The 19,868-nt window shown below is 32.9% G+C and overlaps 1 protein-coding gene across 5 annotated transcripts in view; it reads left to right on the top strand.

Annotated features, from left to right (window-relative positions):
* RBM39 (RNA binding motif protein 39) overlaps positions 1–18,957 on the top strand; it is a 28,965-nt gene extending 10,008 nt beyond the window's left edge. For 2 of the 5 annotated variants that reach the window (XM_006188594.3, XM_014562495.2), the window contains 13 exons: positions 215–280; positions 377–430; positions 2,363–2,480; positions 3,004–3,156; positions 4,978–5,115; positions 7,066–7,131; positions 9,139–9,343; positions 9,902–9,979; positions 13,604–13,654; positions 15,803–15,884; positions 16,601–16,706; positions 17,153–17,231; positions 17,328–18,957. In XM_006188594.3, coding sequence (XP_006188656.1) covers positions 215–280; positions 377–430; positions 2,363–2,480; positions 3,004–3,156; positions 4,978–5,115; positions 7,066–7,131; positions 9,139–9,343; positions 9,902–9,979; positions 13,604–13,654; positions 15,803–15,884; positions 16,601–16,706; positions 17,153–17,231; positions 17,328–17,428 — 1,297 coding nt within the window. In that variant the 3' untranslated portion in view covers positions 17,429–18,957. The remainder of the gene's footprint in view (positions 1–214; positions 281–376; positions 431–2,362; positions 2,481–3,003; positions 3,157–4,977; positions 5,116–7,065; positions 7,132–9,138; positions 9,344–9,901; positions 9,980–13,603; positions 13,655–15,802; positions 15,885–16,600; positions 16,707–17,152; positions 17,232–17,327) is intronic. The other 3 variants (XM_006188596.3, XM_006188599.3, XM_006188597.3) reach the window with 3 other exon arrangements.
* Positions 18,958–19,868: the final 911 nt, after the last annotated feature.

Genomic DNA, 19,868 nt, shown 5'->3' with positions numbered 1-19,868 from the left:
CTTGGCAACTCTCAGTGGTCCAGGATGGATAACTATAAGAGCAGTTTGCCTGGGATACAGTTAAGACAAGAAAAAGTCTGTTTATTTCCTCTTCATAATTGAGGTGGAAAACAAGCAGCCTAAAAACAATGTTAAACTTGCTGGAGAGCGCATGAACGCGATCTTAGCAAGACCCTAACCCTGTAACTAGTGTAATTTTGTGTTTCCTTTTTAGCTCCGGACCAAAATTTAACAGTGCCATCCGAGGAAAGATTGGGTTGCCTCATAGCATCAAATTAAGGTTTTTAAACATACTTCTGAATTGTTTAAATTGTTTTTCAAGGAACTAATGTGGTGTACTTTTTTGGGTAACTTTTGAAACTTTTTAACTTTGCAGCAGACGACGTTCCCGAAGCAAAAGTCCATTCAGAAAAGACAAGAGCCCTGTGAGGTATTTGTTGTCTATTTCTTTTCTTTGGAGTTTTTTTTAGCTTTTATAAAGTTTTTACAATTTATGCTACTGCTAAAATTAATGACATTTATTAATTTGTATCACATAAAATCTTGAATTTTGCAGTTAGAGTGCTGTTAATGTGAATTTCTTAAGTTTTCAATAAATTGCATATAAGAAAGTAGTGCAATAATTACCTAATTTTAACATGTAGATACTACATATGCGTTTATTTATATTTTATACTAACTAAATTTTTTAATGACAGCTATAGAAAACTTGAGAGGCTTTACTCACTTAACTTTGGAATCAATAAACTTTGCATTATTGAAATAACTTCTTGTGGGAAACTAGTTGAAATAATCATGAGTTTTATTATTTTGTTCCCTTATTTGAGAAAAGTATTTAATTTCCAAAGTCTTAACTGAATTGACTTGTTCATAAGTTGTACTATTACTTTTTTTTTTTTTTTTTTTTTTTGTACTCCTATAAGTCTTCTTGAGGTTTGTTCTGTGATGTATAGTTAGGTTATAGGGAAAAGTTTGATACTTTGGGGTCTTGCTTTGGAGACTTTTTTTTTTTTTAACATTTTTTATTGATTTATAATCATTTTACAATGTTGTATCGAATACTATTACATTCTTGAATGTTTTTGTGAGGTATTTTCCTCTTAAACATAAGACTTATTTGTCCATTCTACCATTTTGGTTCAAGAAACATTTTGTTACGTAGTAGCATTGTTCTTTACTACTTTCTTAAAGGGTTCCCTTAAAAGGAACCTTTTATCTTACTATTTGATATGTTGTAATTCTAAGATTTGATGAAAGCCTTAATTTTAAAAGCTCTCTTTGTAACAGATACTGAGGTTTTTACTCTTCTAATGTTTAGTTTTCTCTCATAAGAAAATCCTCTTAGTTCTCAGTCTCTGGATCTAGTCTAGCTTTGTACCTCTGTTTTACAGTAATAGGTTTAAAATTACCTGCTGATTTCTCAAGGGGATGTACCTGAGTTTGTAGGCAGAGTATTTCAGAGGTAATTTTGAGACTGTCCAGAACATGGTTAAGAAAGAAGCATGTTTATGCCTACATTTTTAAGGATTCACTTAGAACATTAACCTTAGTGATAATATAACAGATAATGGTGTTTTAGACACTTACTTTTCTTTGAAATCCATGGAATTAAATTTAATCTATTCTGTTCTTTTATTTTTCTCACTTATTTGGGCATTTAGCTTCCTCTAAATTCAGAAGTATACTACATCTGTTGGTAAAAATGAGTAAATTGAATCCCACTATTAGTATTTGTCTAGATAATCTGTTTTTCATTTTTGATTTGCTGATTGTTACTCTTGTGTTCTATAACCATCAAGAAACATTTTTTCAGACACTGAACTTTTAGAATCTTAGACTGATCTAATTCTAATGAACAACTCCCTCATTATTCCTTGTATCTATCTCAGTTTGTGAAATGAAGTTCTAAAGAGCCCAGTAGTTTTTGTCATTTGGGGTTTTACTTTCCAGTTTATCATTTGTGATTATAAAACAATTTCACTTTATGATTTCCTTGTAGGGAGTCATCCTTTCCACTAATTTTGGACCAGTCCGACATTTGTGGCTAGTCAGGGGTTATTACTTCTGACTGTCATTAAATTCTCAGGCTTTTGATTGGCCATTACCTTGGAGAAAGTACCATGTAAGATTGAGAGACCAATGGACTTTGGTCCTGATAATGTAGATAATATCAGAAGTAACTGTCATCCTGTTGAAGGAATTGGGTCATGTTGAATTACTTTATGGACATTTTGTAGTGAAAAATGGGCTTGGGAATAATGACAAACTAACATCTGTTAAGTTTATTCTGTTTACTGAAAATGTATGTTAAACGTTAACTTTAAAATAATAAAGTTAATTCTATGTTCTTCACTCCTGTTAGGGAACCGATTGATAACCTAACTCCTGAGGAAAGAGATGCAAGGACTGTTTTCTGCATGCAGCTGGCAGCAAGAATTCGCCCAAGGGATTTGGAAGAGTTTTTCTCTACAGTAGGAAAGGTAATCTTAGCCTATTTAGGGAGAAACATATAAATATATAATAGTCCATATTCTTAGAAATGTATATAATTTATAATTATATATTTCTTATAAATATGTAAGAAACAAATTTGACGTAAGTTAGAAATTGCAAACATTTTAATAATTCTCAGTGTGACAATTTTCAGTATAACCATCAAAATGAGAAAACATCTAAATAACAAATTTTTTGCTTTATTGGAATTTAGTTAGGGAATTTAGGGGTGTAATTAGGTGGATTGATTGATGGGAGGTACTGGGGATTGAACCTAGGACCTTGTGCATGCTAAGTACACACTCTACCACTGAGCTACACCCTTCCACGGGAATTTATTTTTGATATCATTTCTCTTGCCTCATTTGGAAGTTTAATAGTGTTGGAATTGGTCAATGTTGGTAAATGAATTGAGCTTACAAGTTTACCTATTTAAAAAGTTTTTTTAATGGCTTGTTATACTATATCATTAACACCCCTCTTGTCTCTTGGAATTGTTCCTATTGTTAGGTTCGAGATGTGAGGATGATTTCTGACAGAAATTCAAGACGGTCTAAAGGAATTGCTTATGTGGAATTTGTTGATGTTAGCTCAGTGCCTCTAGCAATAGGATTAACTGGCCAGCGTGTTTTAGGAGTGCCAATCATTGTACAGGCATCACAGGTAACTTTTTCCTTGATTAAGAATTGGATCATTCATAGTGCTAGAATCCTGCTGTTTGTGAACTGTAGTGCTTGTGCCTTACGTAGTCACCGCATATTATCCTGAGTCAGGTGTTCTCAGGATAGCTTTAGAAAAAAGACAGCTTTGTCCTGATTTCTTAGATAAATATGTATTTTCAATACTATTCCGTTCGATTTTAATGTAACTTGGAAATATCTATCTCATGCAGAAGAAGACTTGAGAACTTGATCTAGAATTTTACTGGTTTGTGATGACATTTGGGGGATAAAAGCATCTAAGAACATGTTTTCCCTTTCCTGTATTTCAAATGGAATGATTTTGACATGTTTAAGAAATTTAATATTTTTACAGTTTTAAAATACACACTTGTGTAAAATTTTATAATGTTAAGAGTAGTTTGAATAGCTGTCAGCTCTAGCATTTCTTGAAGGTGAGATGTTTCAAACTAATTTTGAGAATATCTTTTAAGATAATCCAAATTATGATTTAATTTCTCCTTGCTGATGCTCCACAATAATTGTTGCCTTTGGAAAAATGAAATTAGCATTAATATTTAAGTTCATTTAAGTGTGAGAAAACTGGGGTGTATTACTCTAATGAGTATATAATATGAAAGTATTTTTAGGATTTTTCACCAGTACTTATTTGTACTGAGAAGAAACAAAATTGATTTCTGTTACTACTTCATAACTCACTTTTAAAATGGAGAGACTAGGGTTTAAGGAATATTTTTGAGCAATACAAGATACAATAGTCTTGTTGATTGCTTTTCAAACCACTGAAGTAAATACTACATAACTCCTAAATAATCTGGTTACTTCATCCAGGTTACGTAATTTTATTGTTATGTACAAGATTTGTAACCAAATCTGAAGTGAAATTCTAGTCTTACTGCTAAATAGCTCTTCTAAAAACTATGGTCAAATTATTTACTAAGTCCTGTCATCTCAAAGGTGATGATGGGTCCTACTTAATGTTTTAGGAGTATATAATACTGGGTATTTATCACTTAATTTCACGTAAGCAACAAGAAAATAATTGTTAGAAAACAGACTGGGAGGGATCATTGCTCAACTCATTCCTATGATGGAGGAGGACAAACTAACTGTACATTGATTGGCCTGGCAAAAGGTTGAGATACATCAAAGTCATAAATGAGGTTTTGGATTCATTTAACTTTAACCTCTTGTACTCCAGTTTGTTAAAACAAAAGGAGCTCGTGGTATAATGTAAATTGAGAGCTGTTTCCTTTGAGGAGGCCTTGGTATGAGAAAAATAACAGCTGAATTGAATGATTTATTTGGTTTGATTTATATTGACATAAATCCTTTTAAGACAGGCAGCTGTTTGATATACTACACATTGAGTAACTGATCATTAGAGTTCATTGATTTAAATGAATAATGAATGTAACAATTCTAGGAAATGATCTTACTGGCATATCACATTTATGAAATGCATTGTGTAATTGCTTTGTATATGAGTTTTGTATGCTTTTAAAACTTAATCCAAAAATTTTTTATTCAGGGAAAATGTCATATATTTAGTAAAAATCTAAAATTTTTATTTCAAAATTTGGCATTTGAACCATTCAGTGCCATTATAATTGTAGTCACATGTAAGCAGAATCAGACAATATTTGTCCTTTTATTATGTATGACTTACATTTAGCAAAATTTGACATCATTTGTCATTAAGCAGACCTGAAATGTGAATAGGATTTACTACTTTGTTCAGAATGAGTTTTATTCGTACCAAATGGATGTGTGTGATGTGCATTTTGTTTTATCTAACTCGTAGGCGGAGAAGAACAGAGCTGCAGCAATGGCAAACAATCTACAAAAGGGAAGTGCTGGACCTATGAGGCTTTATGTGGGCTCATTACATTTTAACATAACTGAAGATATGCTTCGGGGGATCTTTGAGCCTTTTGGAAGGGTAAGTCCTAAGTTTTTCAGAGGATCCTAAATAGGTTCTTGATACTTAATACAACTGCATAAAAATTTGTTTACTTTGTCATGTTTATATGAGATTAATGTTAAGATGAGAGGGGGTGATTCAGTGAAGTTTTTGTGACAACTTAGTTTAAAATAGATTCCCTGAAGGATATTATTTGAAGACAGAATCTGTAAAAATGTTATTTCTAACATTACAGTGAAATACATAGTATTAGATTCACTCATTAAAAAAATAAACCTGAATGATGAAGGTATACTGTACTGTGCATTTGGAGCAAGAGATTTTTTTTCTTGGTTTGTGGTTTTTTTTGGATACTTCTTTTCTTACTGAAAATTTTAGGTGTATATAGAGAAGCTTTTCTGCTAAATAAGGAATTAGACTGTTTCTGCCCAGTGGTCCTCTTTTTTTCCTTCCCTCTTTATTGAAGTGTAATTGACATACAGCAGTGTGTAAGTTTAAGGTGTACAACATAATGGTTTGACTTCCTTACATCATGAAATTATTAACCCTAGTAAGTTTAGTGAACATCCATCATCTTACAGACACAACATTAAAGAAATAAATTTTTTTCCCTTGTGATGAGAACTCTTAGGATTTATTCTTGAAATTTAACATATAACATTCAGCAGTGTTAATTATCATGTTATATATTACATCCCTAGTTCCCTAATACTTTAAAGTTATCTTATACCGTTTGACTACCTGGATCTAACTCCTCCCCACTCCCACACTTCTGGTAGCCAGAAATACGATCTCTTTTTCTGTGAGTTTATTTTTGAAGTATAACTGATGTGTATCACTGCATTAGTTCCTGGTACACAACATACTAATTTGATACTTCTGTACATTTAAAAATGATCATGGAAAGGTGGGAGGGCTCAGTGGTAGAGTCTTGCTTACCATACGTGAGGTCCTGGGTTCAATGCCTAGTACCTCCATTAAATAAATAAATCAACCTAATTAACCCCCACCCCCCTTTTTTTTTTAATTTTTAAAAAAGTGCAACCCCCCATTTTTTTTTTAATGATGAGGATAAATTTGCTTGTCTTGATTTTAGAATAGAATAAATGTTACTACTAGGTTGTGCTCTGGTTTAAAAGATTCATTGTGTGACCATGAATAAAAATCTTTGTTCTTGTACGTCATCCACTGCTTAATCTTTATTGCCCTTTTCTCTCACTATCCTCCACCCCGATTTGACCATTTGTTAAACTGTTTTCAGTTGTCAGTATTGATAACAGTTTTGGTGCTGATTTTTGTGGGTGCTTTATTGGGCATAAATGCATACTAATGGTGCAAAACCATAATTGTATGAGTTGGTCAGTCATTACAAAATGAATACTATTTTGAAATAACCAGAATAGGAAGAAGTACAACGTATGGGTGCTGTATTTTAATTTTTCATGCTTTTTATGTGTGGCCTACTTTATTGGAGTGCTATGGTGTAATTGATAAAATTCATTCATTTACGGTGAACAGTCATTGCTTTGTATCATATTCACAGGGTTGTGCAGCCATCAAGCACATCCTATGTTATTTTTAGTTACTCCATCATTTTAGGCAATTTATCATGTCTGGCATAATTGAGAATTAACATTTGCTGGGTTTTTTGTTTGGTGGTGTTTTTTTTTTTTTTCTTTAGCATAATGGGAAGGAAACACGTTGATTTCATTTCTAGCTGATTGTATTTTACAAGGGATTTCAGATTTTTAGTGGTTTTTGGTGCAAAAGACTTAGGATTGTCTAATATTTCCCAGTGTATAACTTGTTTAGGAAGTTTCTAGGCCTGTAGAAGATATTTTGGGTATGAGGGATTGTGATAGACTTTTAATTATTTTTTAGGAGGAGACATTTTTTTAGTCATGTTTCAAGGAATAAAATACTTTTGCCCCTTTTTACTTAAATGATAATTGTAATTTTCATGTTTAGATTGAAAGTATCCAGCTCATGATGGATAGTGAAACAGGTCGATCCAAGGGATATGGATTTATTACGGTAAGCAGTTAGCATGAATAACATAATGTAAAAGTTTTTGACCCAAGTAGTGTAGTGTAAAATTTCATTAGGTATTGGTAATGAGCAGGAGGTATGGTTAATATTTTCAAGTGATTTGAATCAGTTTACTGTTAGTAGCCAATTCTTTGTAGCTGTAAGTGTCCACCAAATGTGAAACATTAAGCAGTTTACTGTCCTGTATATGATCAGTCTGTTTAGTCAGCTCTTCATATAACTAAAGTCAATCACTCCTTTATGAATTCTTCAGTTTAACTCTTGTGACACATTCCTGTCAGTTGCATGAAGGTCTCTTGTAATCATATTTTACTTAAAATTGTTTTATATGGACATAACGCACAGCAGTGACCAGAATTGCTTTATTATAAGTGTTTGTGGCTGTCCTTGAAGTCCAGTCCCTGAATAGAGTATAAGGTGGCAGCTTGAATAATTGTGAATGGAGGTGCCCATTTAAAAATAAACTTTTATGTATTATTTCATGATGCAATCTAGTTACATGATAGCAGTTTTTCAAATTATTTTCTAACCTTGGAAAATGCTGTAAACACATTTTCACTTAGCATGCCCAAGGTCCTGGGTTCAATCCCCAAGACCACCATTAAAGTAAGTAAATAAACCTAATGACCTCCCTGCCCTAAAACTGAAACAAAAAAACACAAAACATTTTCAGTTTAAAATACAGATGGTTGTCGCGAATGCTGCTATTATAGACAAGTTTTTTTTTTAAATGTCCCAGTTTTTATGAAGAAATAGCAATTGTTAGGGGTGAGGGTATATATACCTCAGTGGTAGAGTGTGTGTGCTTAGCATACAGGAGATCCTGGGTTAAATCCCTAGTTACCTGTATTATAAAATTTAATAAACAAACCTATTTTACCCCTCCCCCCCAAAAACCCCAAACAAAAAGAAATAACAATTGTGTATTATATCCAAATTTAAATAAAGTGTAAACCTATTCTGTAGTGATGAGAACCTGTTTCATTGGTCAGTGAAATTTTATCTACCTCAGTGTGTATTGGTGAAAGAAGAGAAGTTATTTATGAAACACCCAACATATTATTTTGTTTCTAGTAACATTAGCATGGTCAGGGGATTTATATTATGAATATTTCATTCTTATTATCTTAAGTATTTAGTGTTATATATAACAGGCTTAGTGCTTGAATTATCTGCACAGTGGGCATATTTTCACTAGAACACTACTAAATGTTAAGTAAACAAGGCATATTTTGCAAAGCATTTTACTTCAATTTTTAACACAAACTAAATATAAACTGTTAACTATGATTTACTGTTTACTATGTATGCAAAGCTAGATTATGTAAGTTTACATGGTCCTGTGTGTTTGTGAATGTTACATTTTTAACTACTGTTTGTTCCTATCTCAGTTAATGGAAGCAGAATTATTTTTAAACAATTAAATATTCTGATGAAAGATGAAGCTGTGAAATTAGTGACAGTATAGCCCTTTCTTCCATTAAATTAAAACCAGATTGTGTGAATTAAAGTTTCATTTTGTCTGCATCCTGAAACAAAGAATAGTATCTGTTTAATTGGCAATAAAACTTGATCCAGGATTTTGTATTAAAAATCAAATTTTATATTAAAAATCTGAGTGAACTTTTAATTTTTCTGAGTAGTTCACTCTTAATCACCATTTTACTTCATCCCAGCATATTAAAAAGGGTTTTGAAGTTTGAAAAATTACTTCTCACATTTTGTTGCTAAGATTCTATATTCCCAAAGACAAGCGTCATTAGTTGATGATACCTTGCCATTTACACCATATCAATAAATCTAATATGCATGAGCTTTTGTGGTCTGATCATTGAGGTTATATTACTTATAGGTTAGAATTTCTACTTTATCTATAATCTTTCCAGATGTAATTATTGAGTATACTAGATTTAATAAGTAAGTGTTTCTTTACCTTATGTATATAACTAACCTAATACACTGGGCTTTTTTATCCCCCTCTCAATTATATAGTTTTCTGATTCAGAATGTGCCAAGAAAGCTTTGGAACAACTAAATGGATTTGAGCTAGCAGGAAGGCCAATGAAGGTTGGTCATGTTACTGAACGTACTGATGCTTCCAGTGCTAGCTCGTTTTTGGACAGTGATGAACTAGAAAGGACTGGAATTGACTTGGGAACAACTGGTCGTCTCCAATTAATGGCAAGACTCGCAGAGGGTATGTTTTTCCTAGTGTTGTGAATTGTTCTGAGTATGTTAATGAGAAAGGTAACCATGCAGACTAATAATAGAAAATGATTTTTCTTATTTTGGGGTTAACTTTATTTTTCTTGGGCAGCATATGTGGTTTTGTAGGTGAAATTCCTTGCTTTGAAGTTTTAATGGAACTTTTATGATAGTGCTGTTTGAGTACCACACCGTATGTTACAGGATTCTTTTTCTGTAATAATTATATCATCATACTTGAGAATAAATTTCATTACAGTGCTTATACAATGTCCTGCTTGTACTATATTGGCCCTCGTTATCTGCGGGTTCTGCATCTGTGAATACAGAGGGCAGACTACACCACACCATTTTACATAAGGGCCTTAAGCATTTGTGGATTTTTATATCGGGGAGTGGGTCCTGGAAACAATCTCACCCTCACAGCTACCGACAGAGCACTGTAATTTGTTTAACTTTGGAGGTGACTTTGATATTAAGTACCCAGAAAACTAGAATTTTCCTGCTCTTAACAAAGCAGGGACTTTTTTTAAGACCTATTCTTTTACAGGTACAGGTTTGCAGATCCCACCGGCAGCACAGCAAGCTTTGCAAATGAGTGGCTCTTTGGCATTTGGTGCTGTGGCAGGTAGGAATTGAATCTTTTCTATTTGAAATCATTGTTTTTTCACCTAATTCGAAAATTTGCCAAATTTTTGCATTTAAAAGGACTTACTGAGAATTCAATTCATCAAGTACTTTTAGTCTAAATTTCAAGAGTTCAGGTAAGAGGAGTAAAGATATAGGACATAATTATCCACTGATCATAATAAACTGTCAGGGTAGTTTTGAACCCTGCATACCAACTTTTAGTTGAAATTACTATAAGTAAAATCTTTTTAGATAAATCATTTTTTGAAGACTCAGTTCATATTGTTTTAAAGGAAAAATGTGGTGTTTTTAATGTTCTGAATTTAGAAACCTACAAGATGCCTTTAAATAAAGCTTTATTTAAAATAATTACAATATTAAAGAGTACAGAAAAAACTACTTTCCTAACTAGTATATACTATATAGTTGGCCCTTGAACAGCATGGGTTTGAATGGCAAGGATTCACTTATAGGCGGATTTTTTCAGTAGTAAATAACTACGGCACTATGTGATCTATGGCTGGCTTAATCCGTGAATGCAAAATGACCAAGGATATGGAGGGCCGACTATTAAGTTACCTGAGAATTTTCAACTGCTCAGATGGTCCGTGTCCCTAACCCCCAGTTGTTGAGAGGTCTTTTGAGATTTTGAGTTAGGGAATGAAGTTCCTGGAGAGGGCAGTAGAAGGAGAGAATTGACAATTTATTACAATTATGTAACAATGGGTTCAGTTAATGAAACTTACTGTTTTCTTTTGTGGCTCAGTAACCTGATATTTGCTTTTCTAAACTTTGATAATCCAAATGGATGAGCTAGAATAGCATTAAATTTTGAGATGTTAAGGACAGGAGTTAGCCAAGAAAGTATGGCAATTTTCTATTATAAATTAGTCCTTTGTTCTTATCTATAAAGTGAGACTGTCAGTATGTAAAATGTATAAGATCATTAGTACTGCAACTGCCTATACAAAAAATTCCATGAGTTTGCTTCATGATTTCCTTTTAAATTGAAAAGCCATTAATTAAAGGAGAAGATGATTTCTGCTTTTATATTATTCTTTACTATTCAGAGGTAGTGGGCTCTTTCCTCCTTTAGTGGGTGGCTTCCTTTTTTTCAGTGGATATCTGAGAGTTTAAGTATTTTAGAATATTTGCCTTTAGGGTCTTGTGCTTCCTGTCAAACTGTATGATTTATTTTGAAATCTTACAGGTAGTTCTTTAAAATTACTGATAAAACCATCTAGTGTATCACTATGAGAAGACACATTATAACTATTAGTGCATTTCTGTATTTATGAGTCATTTGGTGACTCCATTTCCCTGAATTGTTTTCTTTATTTTGATTTTTAAACAAGTATTAGACGTTTAATTTCTTTACAGTGAACAAGTATTCATAGAATGCTACTTGCTGTAATTGAAGATACTAAAGGAAACCCATCACTTCCAGAAATACATCCTAGTCTGGTTTGAAAGTTACTATTTTATCTGAAAACTTTATCCCTGTATTGCTTCCCATTGTTCAGGTCATTCTTTCAATAATTTTGAGAAATGCTTGATTGTTTACTGTATTCTAGGTATTTCACTAGCAGCTAGTGAACAAGATTTGTTCCCTGCCTTTAGGGATTTAATGCAAAGAAATGATTTTGGAGGTAGGGGTATAGCTCAGTTGATAGAGCAAGTGCTTAGGATGCATGGGGTCAAATAAAATTTTTTAAAAAGACCTATGATTTCATTTCTAAACAATTCTATGTTATATCTTGGATGCTGTATCAAATATGTTGATTGATTCGTAAATAGTATCTTCGCCTAATTGAAGATTTTCAGTGTCAGACATTGTTATTTCCCTCAGCCATTATTCTATGATGAATAAAGAATGGCCACATTTCCCTAGGCACACTCACTGTGTAGTTCATAGTATTAAGGCTGAAAATTCTAAATGTCCATATGGATTATTCTTAAAATAGCCATTTATTTATGTATTTTGTTATATTCCCCTTTTTTTAGTGTTTATTGATAGAGGGTTTTAACAGTTTGTTTTCTTAAAATTGTAATTACTACTGAGTTATTAATCGCAATTACTACCAAATTAATCAAAACTTAATTTTTAGGTAAATATTTATATAACTGGGTATTTTTTTCCATTGAGTCTTCATTAAAACCTTATACATTCCTTGTTGAGATTCAATAAACCACTGACTGTTGTCCCCCAAGTCCTTTAAAGTTGTTTTTTGAAACCAAGAGTGGCTCATCACTATATCCACGTCCTTATTCTGGAAGTTTAACAGGTCTTTCTAAGATAAGTTAGTTCTTACCTTTATGAAACCCATGCTTTGTTTCCTAACTTGTCACAAATGACCTGAAGAGTCCTTTTTTAAATTTTGCTAGGGATTTATGTACACTTCGTATAGCATGGATTTCTGATGTCTATACATTTTTTCCCATTTTAGGAAAAAAAAAGACACTGTTATAATTTAAAGTTTATTGACAGTGTTCCTATGGTCATATCTTCAAGTTCCTTCAGTATACATCAGTTACATTTCTTCAGCTCCCTGAGATGCCAATTTTGAGCACCTAGGACCCAGGTATTCTTACATCCCCATATAACTTGGGCTGCAGGTCCCTTTTCATTTTTGCCCATGTTTTATGATTTTTCTGTACTCGGAAAGAAACCGAAATCATAGTAGAGTACTGCAGTAGAGTACTGCAATTGAATCACATGTTACTTCTTTAAAATTAGGTTACTGAGTCTAAATAGTTTCTATGTTGTATACTTCAAGATAACTTCACCAATATATGACATTTTCTTTATATTCAGACTTGGTGTTTTCACTTGCTGGCGGCTATTTGCTCTCTAATACAAAATGTTAATGAGAAGTGAAAATATATTGGTAGAAATCACCATTCTGTTTTAGTACAGATTAGATGCTTAAAATTTTTTATATTTCATAAATTATAGTAAATCTCATTAAATTTAATTCCTGCCTCTTTAAATTTCCAGAATAGACCAGGAAACTAGACCTAATAAAACTGCCACCTTTCCAGGCTGGACTTGACAACTTAAAATTTAAAAGAATTTTAAAAATAATATATACATATGGTTAGAATGGTGTCTTTCTCACTGGTAATATTCTTGCTACTTAGTTGGTAGATTATTGAAAGTGTTTATAGGTATTGGATGTATGCTGTTCCAGTATTTACTGTTTTATTATAAACTTCTAAAGTTTAAAATGCTTACTGATACTAGTAGAAAAATACATAGTTGAATATCCCAAGTACTTGGAATTGAATTCTCAAGATCAGGGTTTTCATGCATTTTCTGACCGGTGTGCTTCCCTTTCCCCATTTCCCATTATTCCCAAGTAAAGAGTAGTATAGTGGAATGAATTTGAGATGTGGAAGAGTACTAGGAATAGGAAGAGAGAGGCATTAGTTTCTTAGGATAGGAGGAAAGAAAAAGGCCCCAAAGCCTTGTCAATGAGGAATGGGGAAGGAGGTTTGGCTGCCAGGTTTTACTATAAGTTCATTTTTATAAACCCTGCTACTATAGTCCTCTTTTATTAATGCTTTCCTGACATTTACCCTGTTAGTTGAGGCTCTTCATTGTTCCTGCACTGAGCTGTAGAATTCTCTTTTGTTATAGATTTGCAAACAAGACTTTCCCAACAGACTGAAGGTGAGTTAAGTTTTTTATTTGTTTTTGAAGTGGATGTGAATATAGCAAGACATACTTGTATACATTTATTATATGATTATTGTTGTAGTTTGTATTTTGGGCCCAACTTTGTCAAAATGACATACAGTGTCACTACCAGTAAGCTATCTGGTAATTCATATTTAGAAGGCCTAATCCCAAATCATTACTAAGAGTTACACGGATAAAGATGATAAATATCCATGCTTTTTTTTTTTGCTTTAGCTTGCTCACAGTTATTTTCAGCTTTCTTTGTTATCTTTGTGTTCTGATTGTAAGTTTTATATAGATGTCAGAAAATGAAATTTGTCATTTTAGTAGACAAATCTTTCAGAATATGGAGTCTGTAAAATTAATACAAGGTTAGGAAAAACTGGTTCTAACTCCAGTGATTTGTATAAGCAGTACCAAGTAATGAGAAGATTATCCTGAACTAAATTGCATGCAGATTTCAGATTGAAATAATTGATAAAATATGCTAGTTTTTAATAAAATTGCTGTTACTTAATGGAGCAAATTTAGTATCTTATAGGATATAGTTAATATTGGTTATGAAAACGATTTTGCATTATAAAGGTCTGTCCTTGTTCTTTGATTGGAATTAAATGTATATTTTAATTTTTCCAGCATATAAGACAATTGTGCTCAATCCTTTTTTTCCTAACAGATTTTTAAAAATAAAAGTGGTGGATTTTCCTAGTAGTTATATTTCTGTTCTGAATTAATTGTGTTCTGCATTCATCTACGTTGAGTTGGAATATTTCCATCATACATTTTCTAATACATTTCAGTATTCATACCATATAATGACCTCTGAAATTTTTTCCCAAGCATACTTTAATTTGTTTATGATAAGATACACAGTAGGCTTCATTTTACCTTAATTGTCATACAAGCACAGTTGGATATTTTTCTCCAGTAGAGTTTGGCATGTTAGTTATTTTAGCATTTTTGTTACAAAGTTTCATGAAAGATACTTATTTATTGAAGTAAAGTTAAAGAAGCAAAAAGCACTTACTCTATGAGAAACGATCAGTTTTTTATGATGTATTTCATGCGCAGCCCTAATTTTTATTCAGTGGAATACTTCTGATACTTCTCAGGTGATCATCCATTTTAATTACCATAATTTCTAATGCATTGTTTTATCCTTAGCTTTGGTTATTGTTATGTATTGGAATGAACTTTGGTCAAATATTATGATTACGGTGAGTTTTGTAAGAAACATCGACTGGTAATGTTTTCTAAATCACATTAAAGCAGTGGAGCAACTATCTTAAAAAATGGCCTCACTTCAAACTTAAAACCAATAGAGGTTTAAGTTTCCTCCTAAATATTAGTGTCCAGTAGTTTTTAAAAAATTTTTAACAATGACTGTTACTGGTATATACATGTTGCTCTTCGTAGTGTTTAGTCCTGCTAAAACAAACCCAGTCATTTCAACATTTGATTTTGTAATAGGTTTTACAGTCCTAGAATGTCTTGAATGCTTGAATTATTTTATGTATATTATTTTTAAAACTACATCCTTTTATAATGTTTATATATTTAGAAGGAAATATGAGGGGGGAGGGAAATAAAATAACTCAGTGGTAGAGCATAGGCTTAGCATGCCCGAGGTCTTGTGTTCGATCCACAGTACCTCTATTTAAAAATGAAAAGAAAATATGTAACTATTAATGGGCAGAAACCTAAGAAATACAACAGAGTATAGATTTAGTTGCAATTTTAAAGAATGTCTTTTTGCCATCCCTGCTTCTCAGATTATAACTCTAGCAGTCTTACAAAATCAATCTTTACTTTTCTGGATTGATTTGTATTGATATTTGTGTAATGGAAAGAATTTTCATTACATTTAAGGATTTCCCTTCTAAAAATAAAGTGCCCACTTGAAGTTCAAGATCAGCTATTTCAAATATTGTGTGGCCTCAGTTTTCTGGCAACTTAAATGGGGCATTGTTACATACATTGATATTTGATAGCATTGTAAATATGGTAAGTTAGTGAAGGGACTGACGACCTTAGTGTCGCACTTTGGGTCAAGTGGTTATACTTGGCCTTGTTTTATTTATCAGGGATATTCCTGTGCGCTTTCCATGAAACTGATTCTCTCTCTCTCATTTTTTTTAGCTTCAGCATTAGCTGCAGCTGCCTCTGTTCAACCTCTTGCAACACAGTGTTTCCAGCTGTCTAACATGTTTAACCCTCAAACGTAAGTAATTTACTTCGGGGCGGGGGAATAGCTCTGTGGTAGAGTGCATGCCTAGCATGTATGAGGTCCCGGCTTCAATTCCCGGTATCTCCATTACATAAACAAACAAAAAACAAACTTAATTACCTCCCCCCATTAAAAGAAAAAAACTCTAAAGAAGTAATTTACTTCCATCAAGTTCAAGAGGGTATGTTGTGAAAGCTTTAATGTTTAAATTGTCTGAGTTAACGTTTAGATTGTTTTAACACGTTTGATAGTATTGATCCTTTTGTGTAGTAATTTTATGCATATAATTATTTCCTTTGTGTTTGTAAGGTTGGAATTGAATTAAAGCTATGCAGATTTTGCTTTCAACTTACAGCTAGTAGTTTTCTGTGAAGTTTGTTTCTGTTTGTGTCACCATTATACTTTTCTCAGGCCTATGAAATGGTGATAAGCTTGGTATAAGTGTCTTGTAGATGCCAGTAAATCACTGCTTTGTAAATGTTAAACAGCAATGATTTTCTTTAAATTAAAAGAACACATGTAAGATTTTTAAATACAAATTAGAATATATAAGGGAGGTGGGTATAGCTTAGTGGTAGAATGAATGCATTTTAACATGCATGAAGTCCTGGGTTCAATCCCCAGTACCTCCGTTTAAAAATAAAAGTATATATGTAACATTTTCTGAGTTTGAGTAGTTTCTAATAGACTTAATACTTTTCTTACTACAGAGAAGAAGAAGTTGGATGGGATACGGAGATTAAAGATGATGTGATTGAAGAATGTAATAAACATGGAGGAGTTATTCATATTTATGTTGACAAAAATTCAGCTCAGGTATTTTAATCTTAATAGACTGACTTCTCTTTTGTCTTGATTTTCACACGTACTTGGGGGTATTTTATGATCACTGTATTTCCTTAGAGGGTGTTTCTGTTTTTTGCTGAAGGAAGCTTTACCATACTGACTAAATAACACCCCCTCGGTAATAAAGACACTTCGAAAACAGTTAAATTATATCAGATCATCATGTAGCAATGTTGCTGGTAACATGAAAATTCTGGTACCATGATTTCATTCTTAAGCAGCATTCAAATTATAAAACATAGTAGCAAGGTTAGTTTTTGGGTGGATAAAACTCAACAAAATTCTAGGTGTATATAGTAGCTTGTGAAACAGTTGTGTTTATAGAGCAGTTAATTTTTGTACAGGCATCTTGAATAAATCTGTTGGAATCCATGTGGTATATCACAACACCCTTAACCTTTTTTGTTGTATTTTAGGGCAATGTGTATGTGAAGTGCCCATCAATTGCTGCAGCTATTGCTGCTGTCAATGCATTGCATGGCAGGTGGTTTGCTGGTGAGTTCAACCTTTTTTCTGAGTAATTGTTATTAAGGGTCTTATCTGAGTGATTAATCTGAGATACTAAACCATTGTATCTGTTTCTTTCAACAGGTAAAATGATAACAGCAGCATATGTACCTCTTCCAACTTATCACAACCTCTTTCCTGACTCTATGACAGCAACACAACTACTGGTTCCAAGTAGACGATGAAGGAAAATACAGTCCTTTATGTACATAGCTTTTTTTTTCTTGAGAATTCATCTTGAGTTATCTTTTATTTAGATAAAAATAAAGAGGCAAGGGTCTACTGTCATTTGTATACAATTCCTGTTACACTGAAAAAAATAAAAATGTTAACAGGAATGCAGTGTGCTCATTCTCCCTAACTAGCAAATCCCACTGTATACAAAGCTGTTCTCTTGTTCTGCCTTTTAAGTGTACATGTAGAAAATTACATTAAGGATATAGGAATAGCTCTAGGGGAACAAATGTGCTTAACATAAAAAGGCAGACAGGGATGTAATGATGTTTTTAATGTTTCAGAAGCCTAACTTTTTACACAGCAGTTACATTTCACTAATGTTGATATTTGGTTAATGGTTTAGCAGAGTTTTCTGGAAGACAGTTTATGGAAATTTAAGACAGCTAAAAGGGCTGTTTGACTAACATCTCATCTTGCATTCTGATCAACTGGCAAGAAAAGGAGATTCCAAAATTACATTTCTGGATGGTATCGTTTCAGTTAATGTATCTGTAAAAGTTTCTTTGTAAATATTATGTGTTCTGGTGTGTCTAAGATTCCAAACAAAATGATCCCTGCATTTCCTCAAGATGTTCAGTGACAGTCTGGTGAGCAAAGCAGTCTGAGTAAGAAATAGGAAATGCAGAAATAGGTTTTGTCTGGTTGCATATATAATCTTTGCTCTTTTTAAGCTCTGTGAGCTCTGAAATATATTTTTGGGTTACTTCAGTGTGTTTGACAAGACAGCTTGATATTTCTATCAAACAAATGACTTTCATATTGCAACAATCTTTGTAAGAACCACTCAAATAAAATTCTCTTTAAAAGGCCGCAAGAAATCTTCATTTTTGAAATGTTTTAAAGTCATAGGAACTTGAAGATAGAATATTAGTTTGACTTTTTAGTTGTTACCTCTTTGGGAAAAATCTTAGTGACACTGTTGACCGCAAGTTGTCCTTGTACGTTCTGTATATTAGTCTAAGTACCAGACTCCTTATTTAGGGTAATGTGTAAAACCAAGGAATTTACCAAAAAGATTTGCCCAGGTCTCAAACCTGGACATTCTTAAATCTCTCCCACATTGTCTGGGAATCTTTGTGGAAAAAAATGCTTTGCTATTTAAAAAATACTGAACAAAATGGTTTAAGTTCAAACTGGTGTCCCCATTTAACTGCATTTGTTGAGCTTTACTATACTTGGACTGTAAGCTTTCAGTTATACTCTATAAACTTCGCTTCATGTTTTTGTATCTAGTTAGTGTTGCTCCTAATGGAATGATTACCTTCCAGTATTGATTTCCTCACCTGGGTATTTGTTTCTACTGTTATTGGTTTTTTTTAGAGTTGAGGCACAGAGTAATACACGTTTATTCATATGTGAAGATTAGTTTGAATTTGTAGGCATCAGTTTTCTACCAAGCATTTTGAAGGATGTTTGTAATTCCCTTAACTTGCTTCAGTTACTCAACCTGGAGAAAAAATTAAAAGATTCAAGTTAATTTTTGACCACTGGGCAACAGTGTTCTTGGGGCAAAGACTTAAGCCAACTTTCTTTCCAAACTATCTTCTGTTATGTTCATAAGTAAAAGTTTTAGTCTCAAATCAAGTACTGTCAGGTTTTGTTCTGTCGTTCTTTTCTAGGGAACTGGGCCAGCAAAGGTGCCCTCGGGTATTTAATCTTACCTGTTAAAAAAACTTTACCAACAGCAAAGAATGAAATTTGGACTGTAAATGTTAAAAGCAAATTTGATAAGTGTTACGTAACTTAAAGTAGAAAATGGTTCATATGGCCATTCTGAGTGTGATCTTTTAGGTGATCAATTCCTGAGACAACTTACCACTTGTGGTTGTGACATCTGTCGCTGCTGTAGGTATTGTAGTGTCCTTGATTCTAGTTGGACCTAGTGTCTTTATGTCCCCCAAATATTCCAGTTTAGTTTATTTTACCTTTATTACAACATTTACCATTAACAAATACTCAAGGGACATTTAAGTTTAGAGCAATACCAAGGGATGTGTGTGTGTACAGGTGAGGGGCACATCTCATGACTTGAGAAACTAACTTTAAATAGGATGGGAGTGGAGTCAGTTGATAGAGTTTACATCCTTATTGATGGCTGGTTAGAAAATCAGGGATTCTTGCAGTTGAGAAGCTACAAAAGTGATGGTTTAAATTTGTTTCAACGTGAATGATTAGTTTTTCTGGTCAAGTCATTTGAAGGACAAAATTTGAGATGAACAACATAACAGCACTGGAAATAAGACTTACAGGTTAACCTTGCAGTGTAACCTTGGAATCTGCACTTAACAGCATTTTAAAGCTGAAAAACTAGTCTAATAGCATCAACCTTTAAAGTTTAATAATAAGGGTTTACTGGCATCTATGGAGAGCTCCAAGCATGCAACATTT

Source organism: Camelus ferus, chromosome 19 (genome assembly GCF_009834535.1).
Source record: "Camelus ferus isolate YT-003-E chromosome 19, BCGSAC_Cfer_1.0, whole genome shotgun sequence".
Classification (NCBI taxonomy): Eukaryota; Metazoa; Chordata; class Mammalia; order Artiodactyla; family Camelidae; genus Camelus; species Camelus ferus.
Note: the sequence above shows the minus strand (reverse complement) of the source record. Positions and strands in the feature narration are given on the sequence as shown.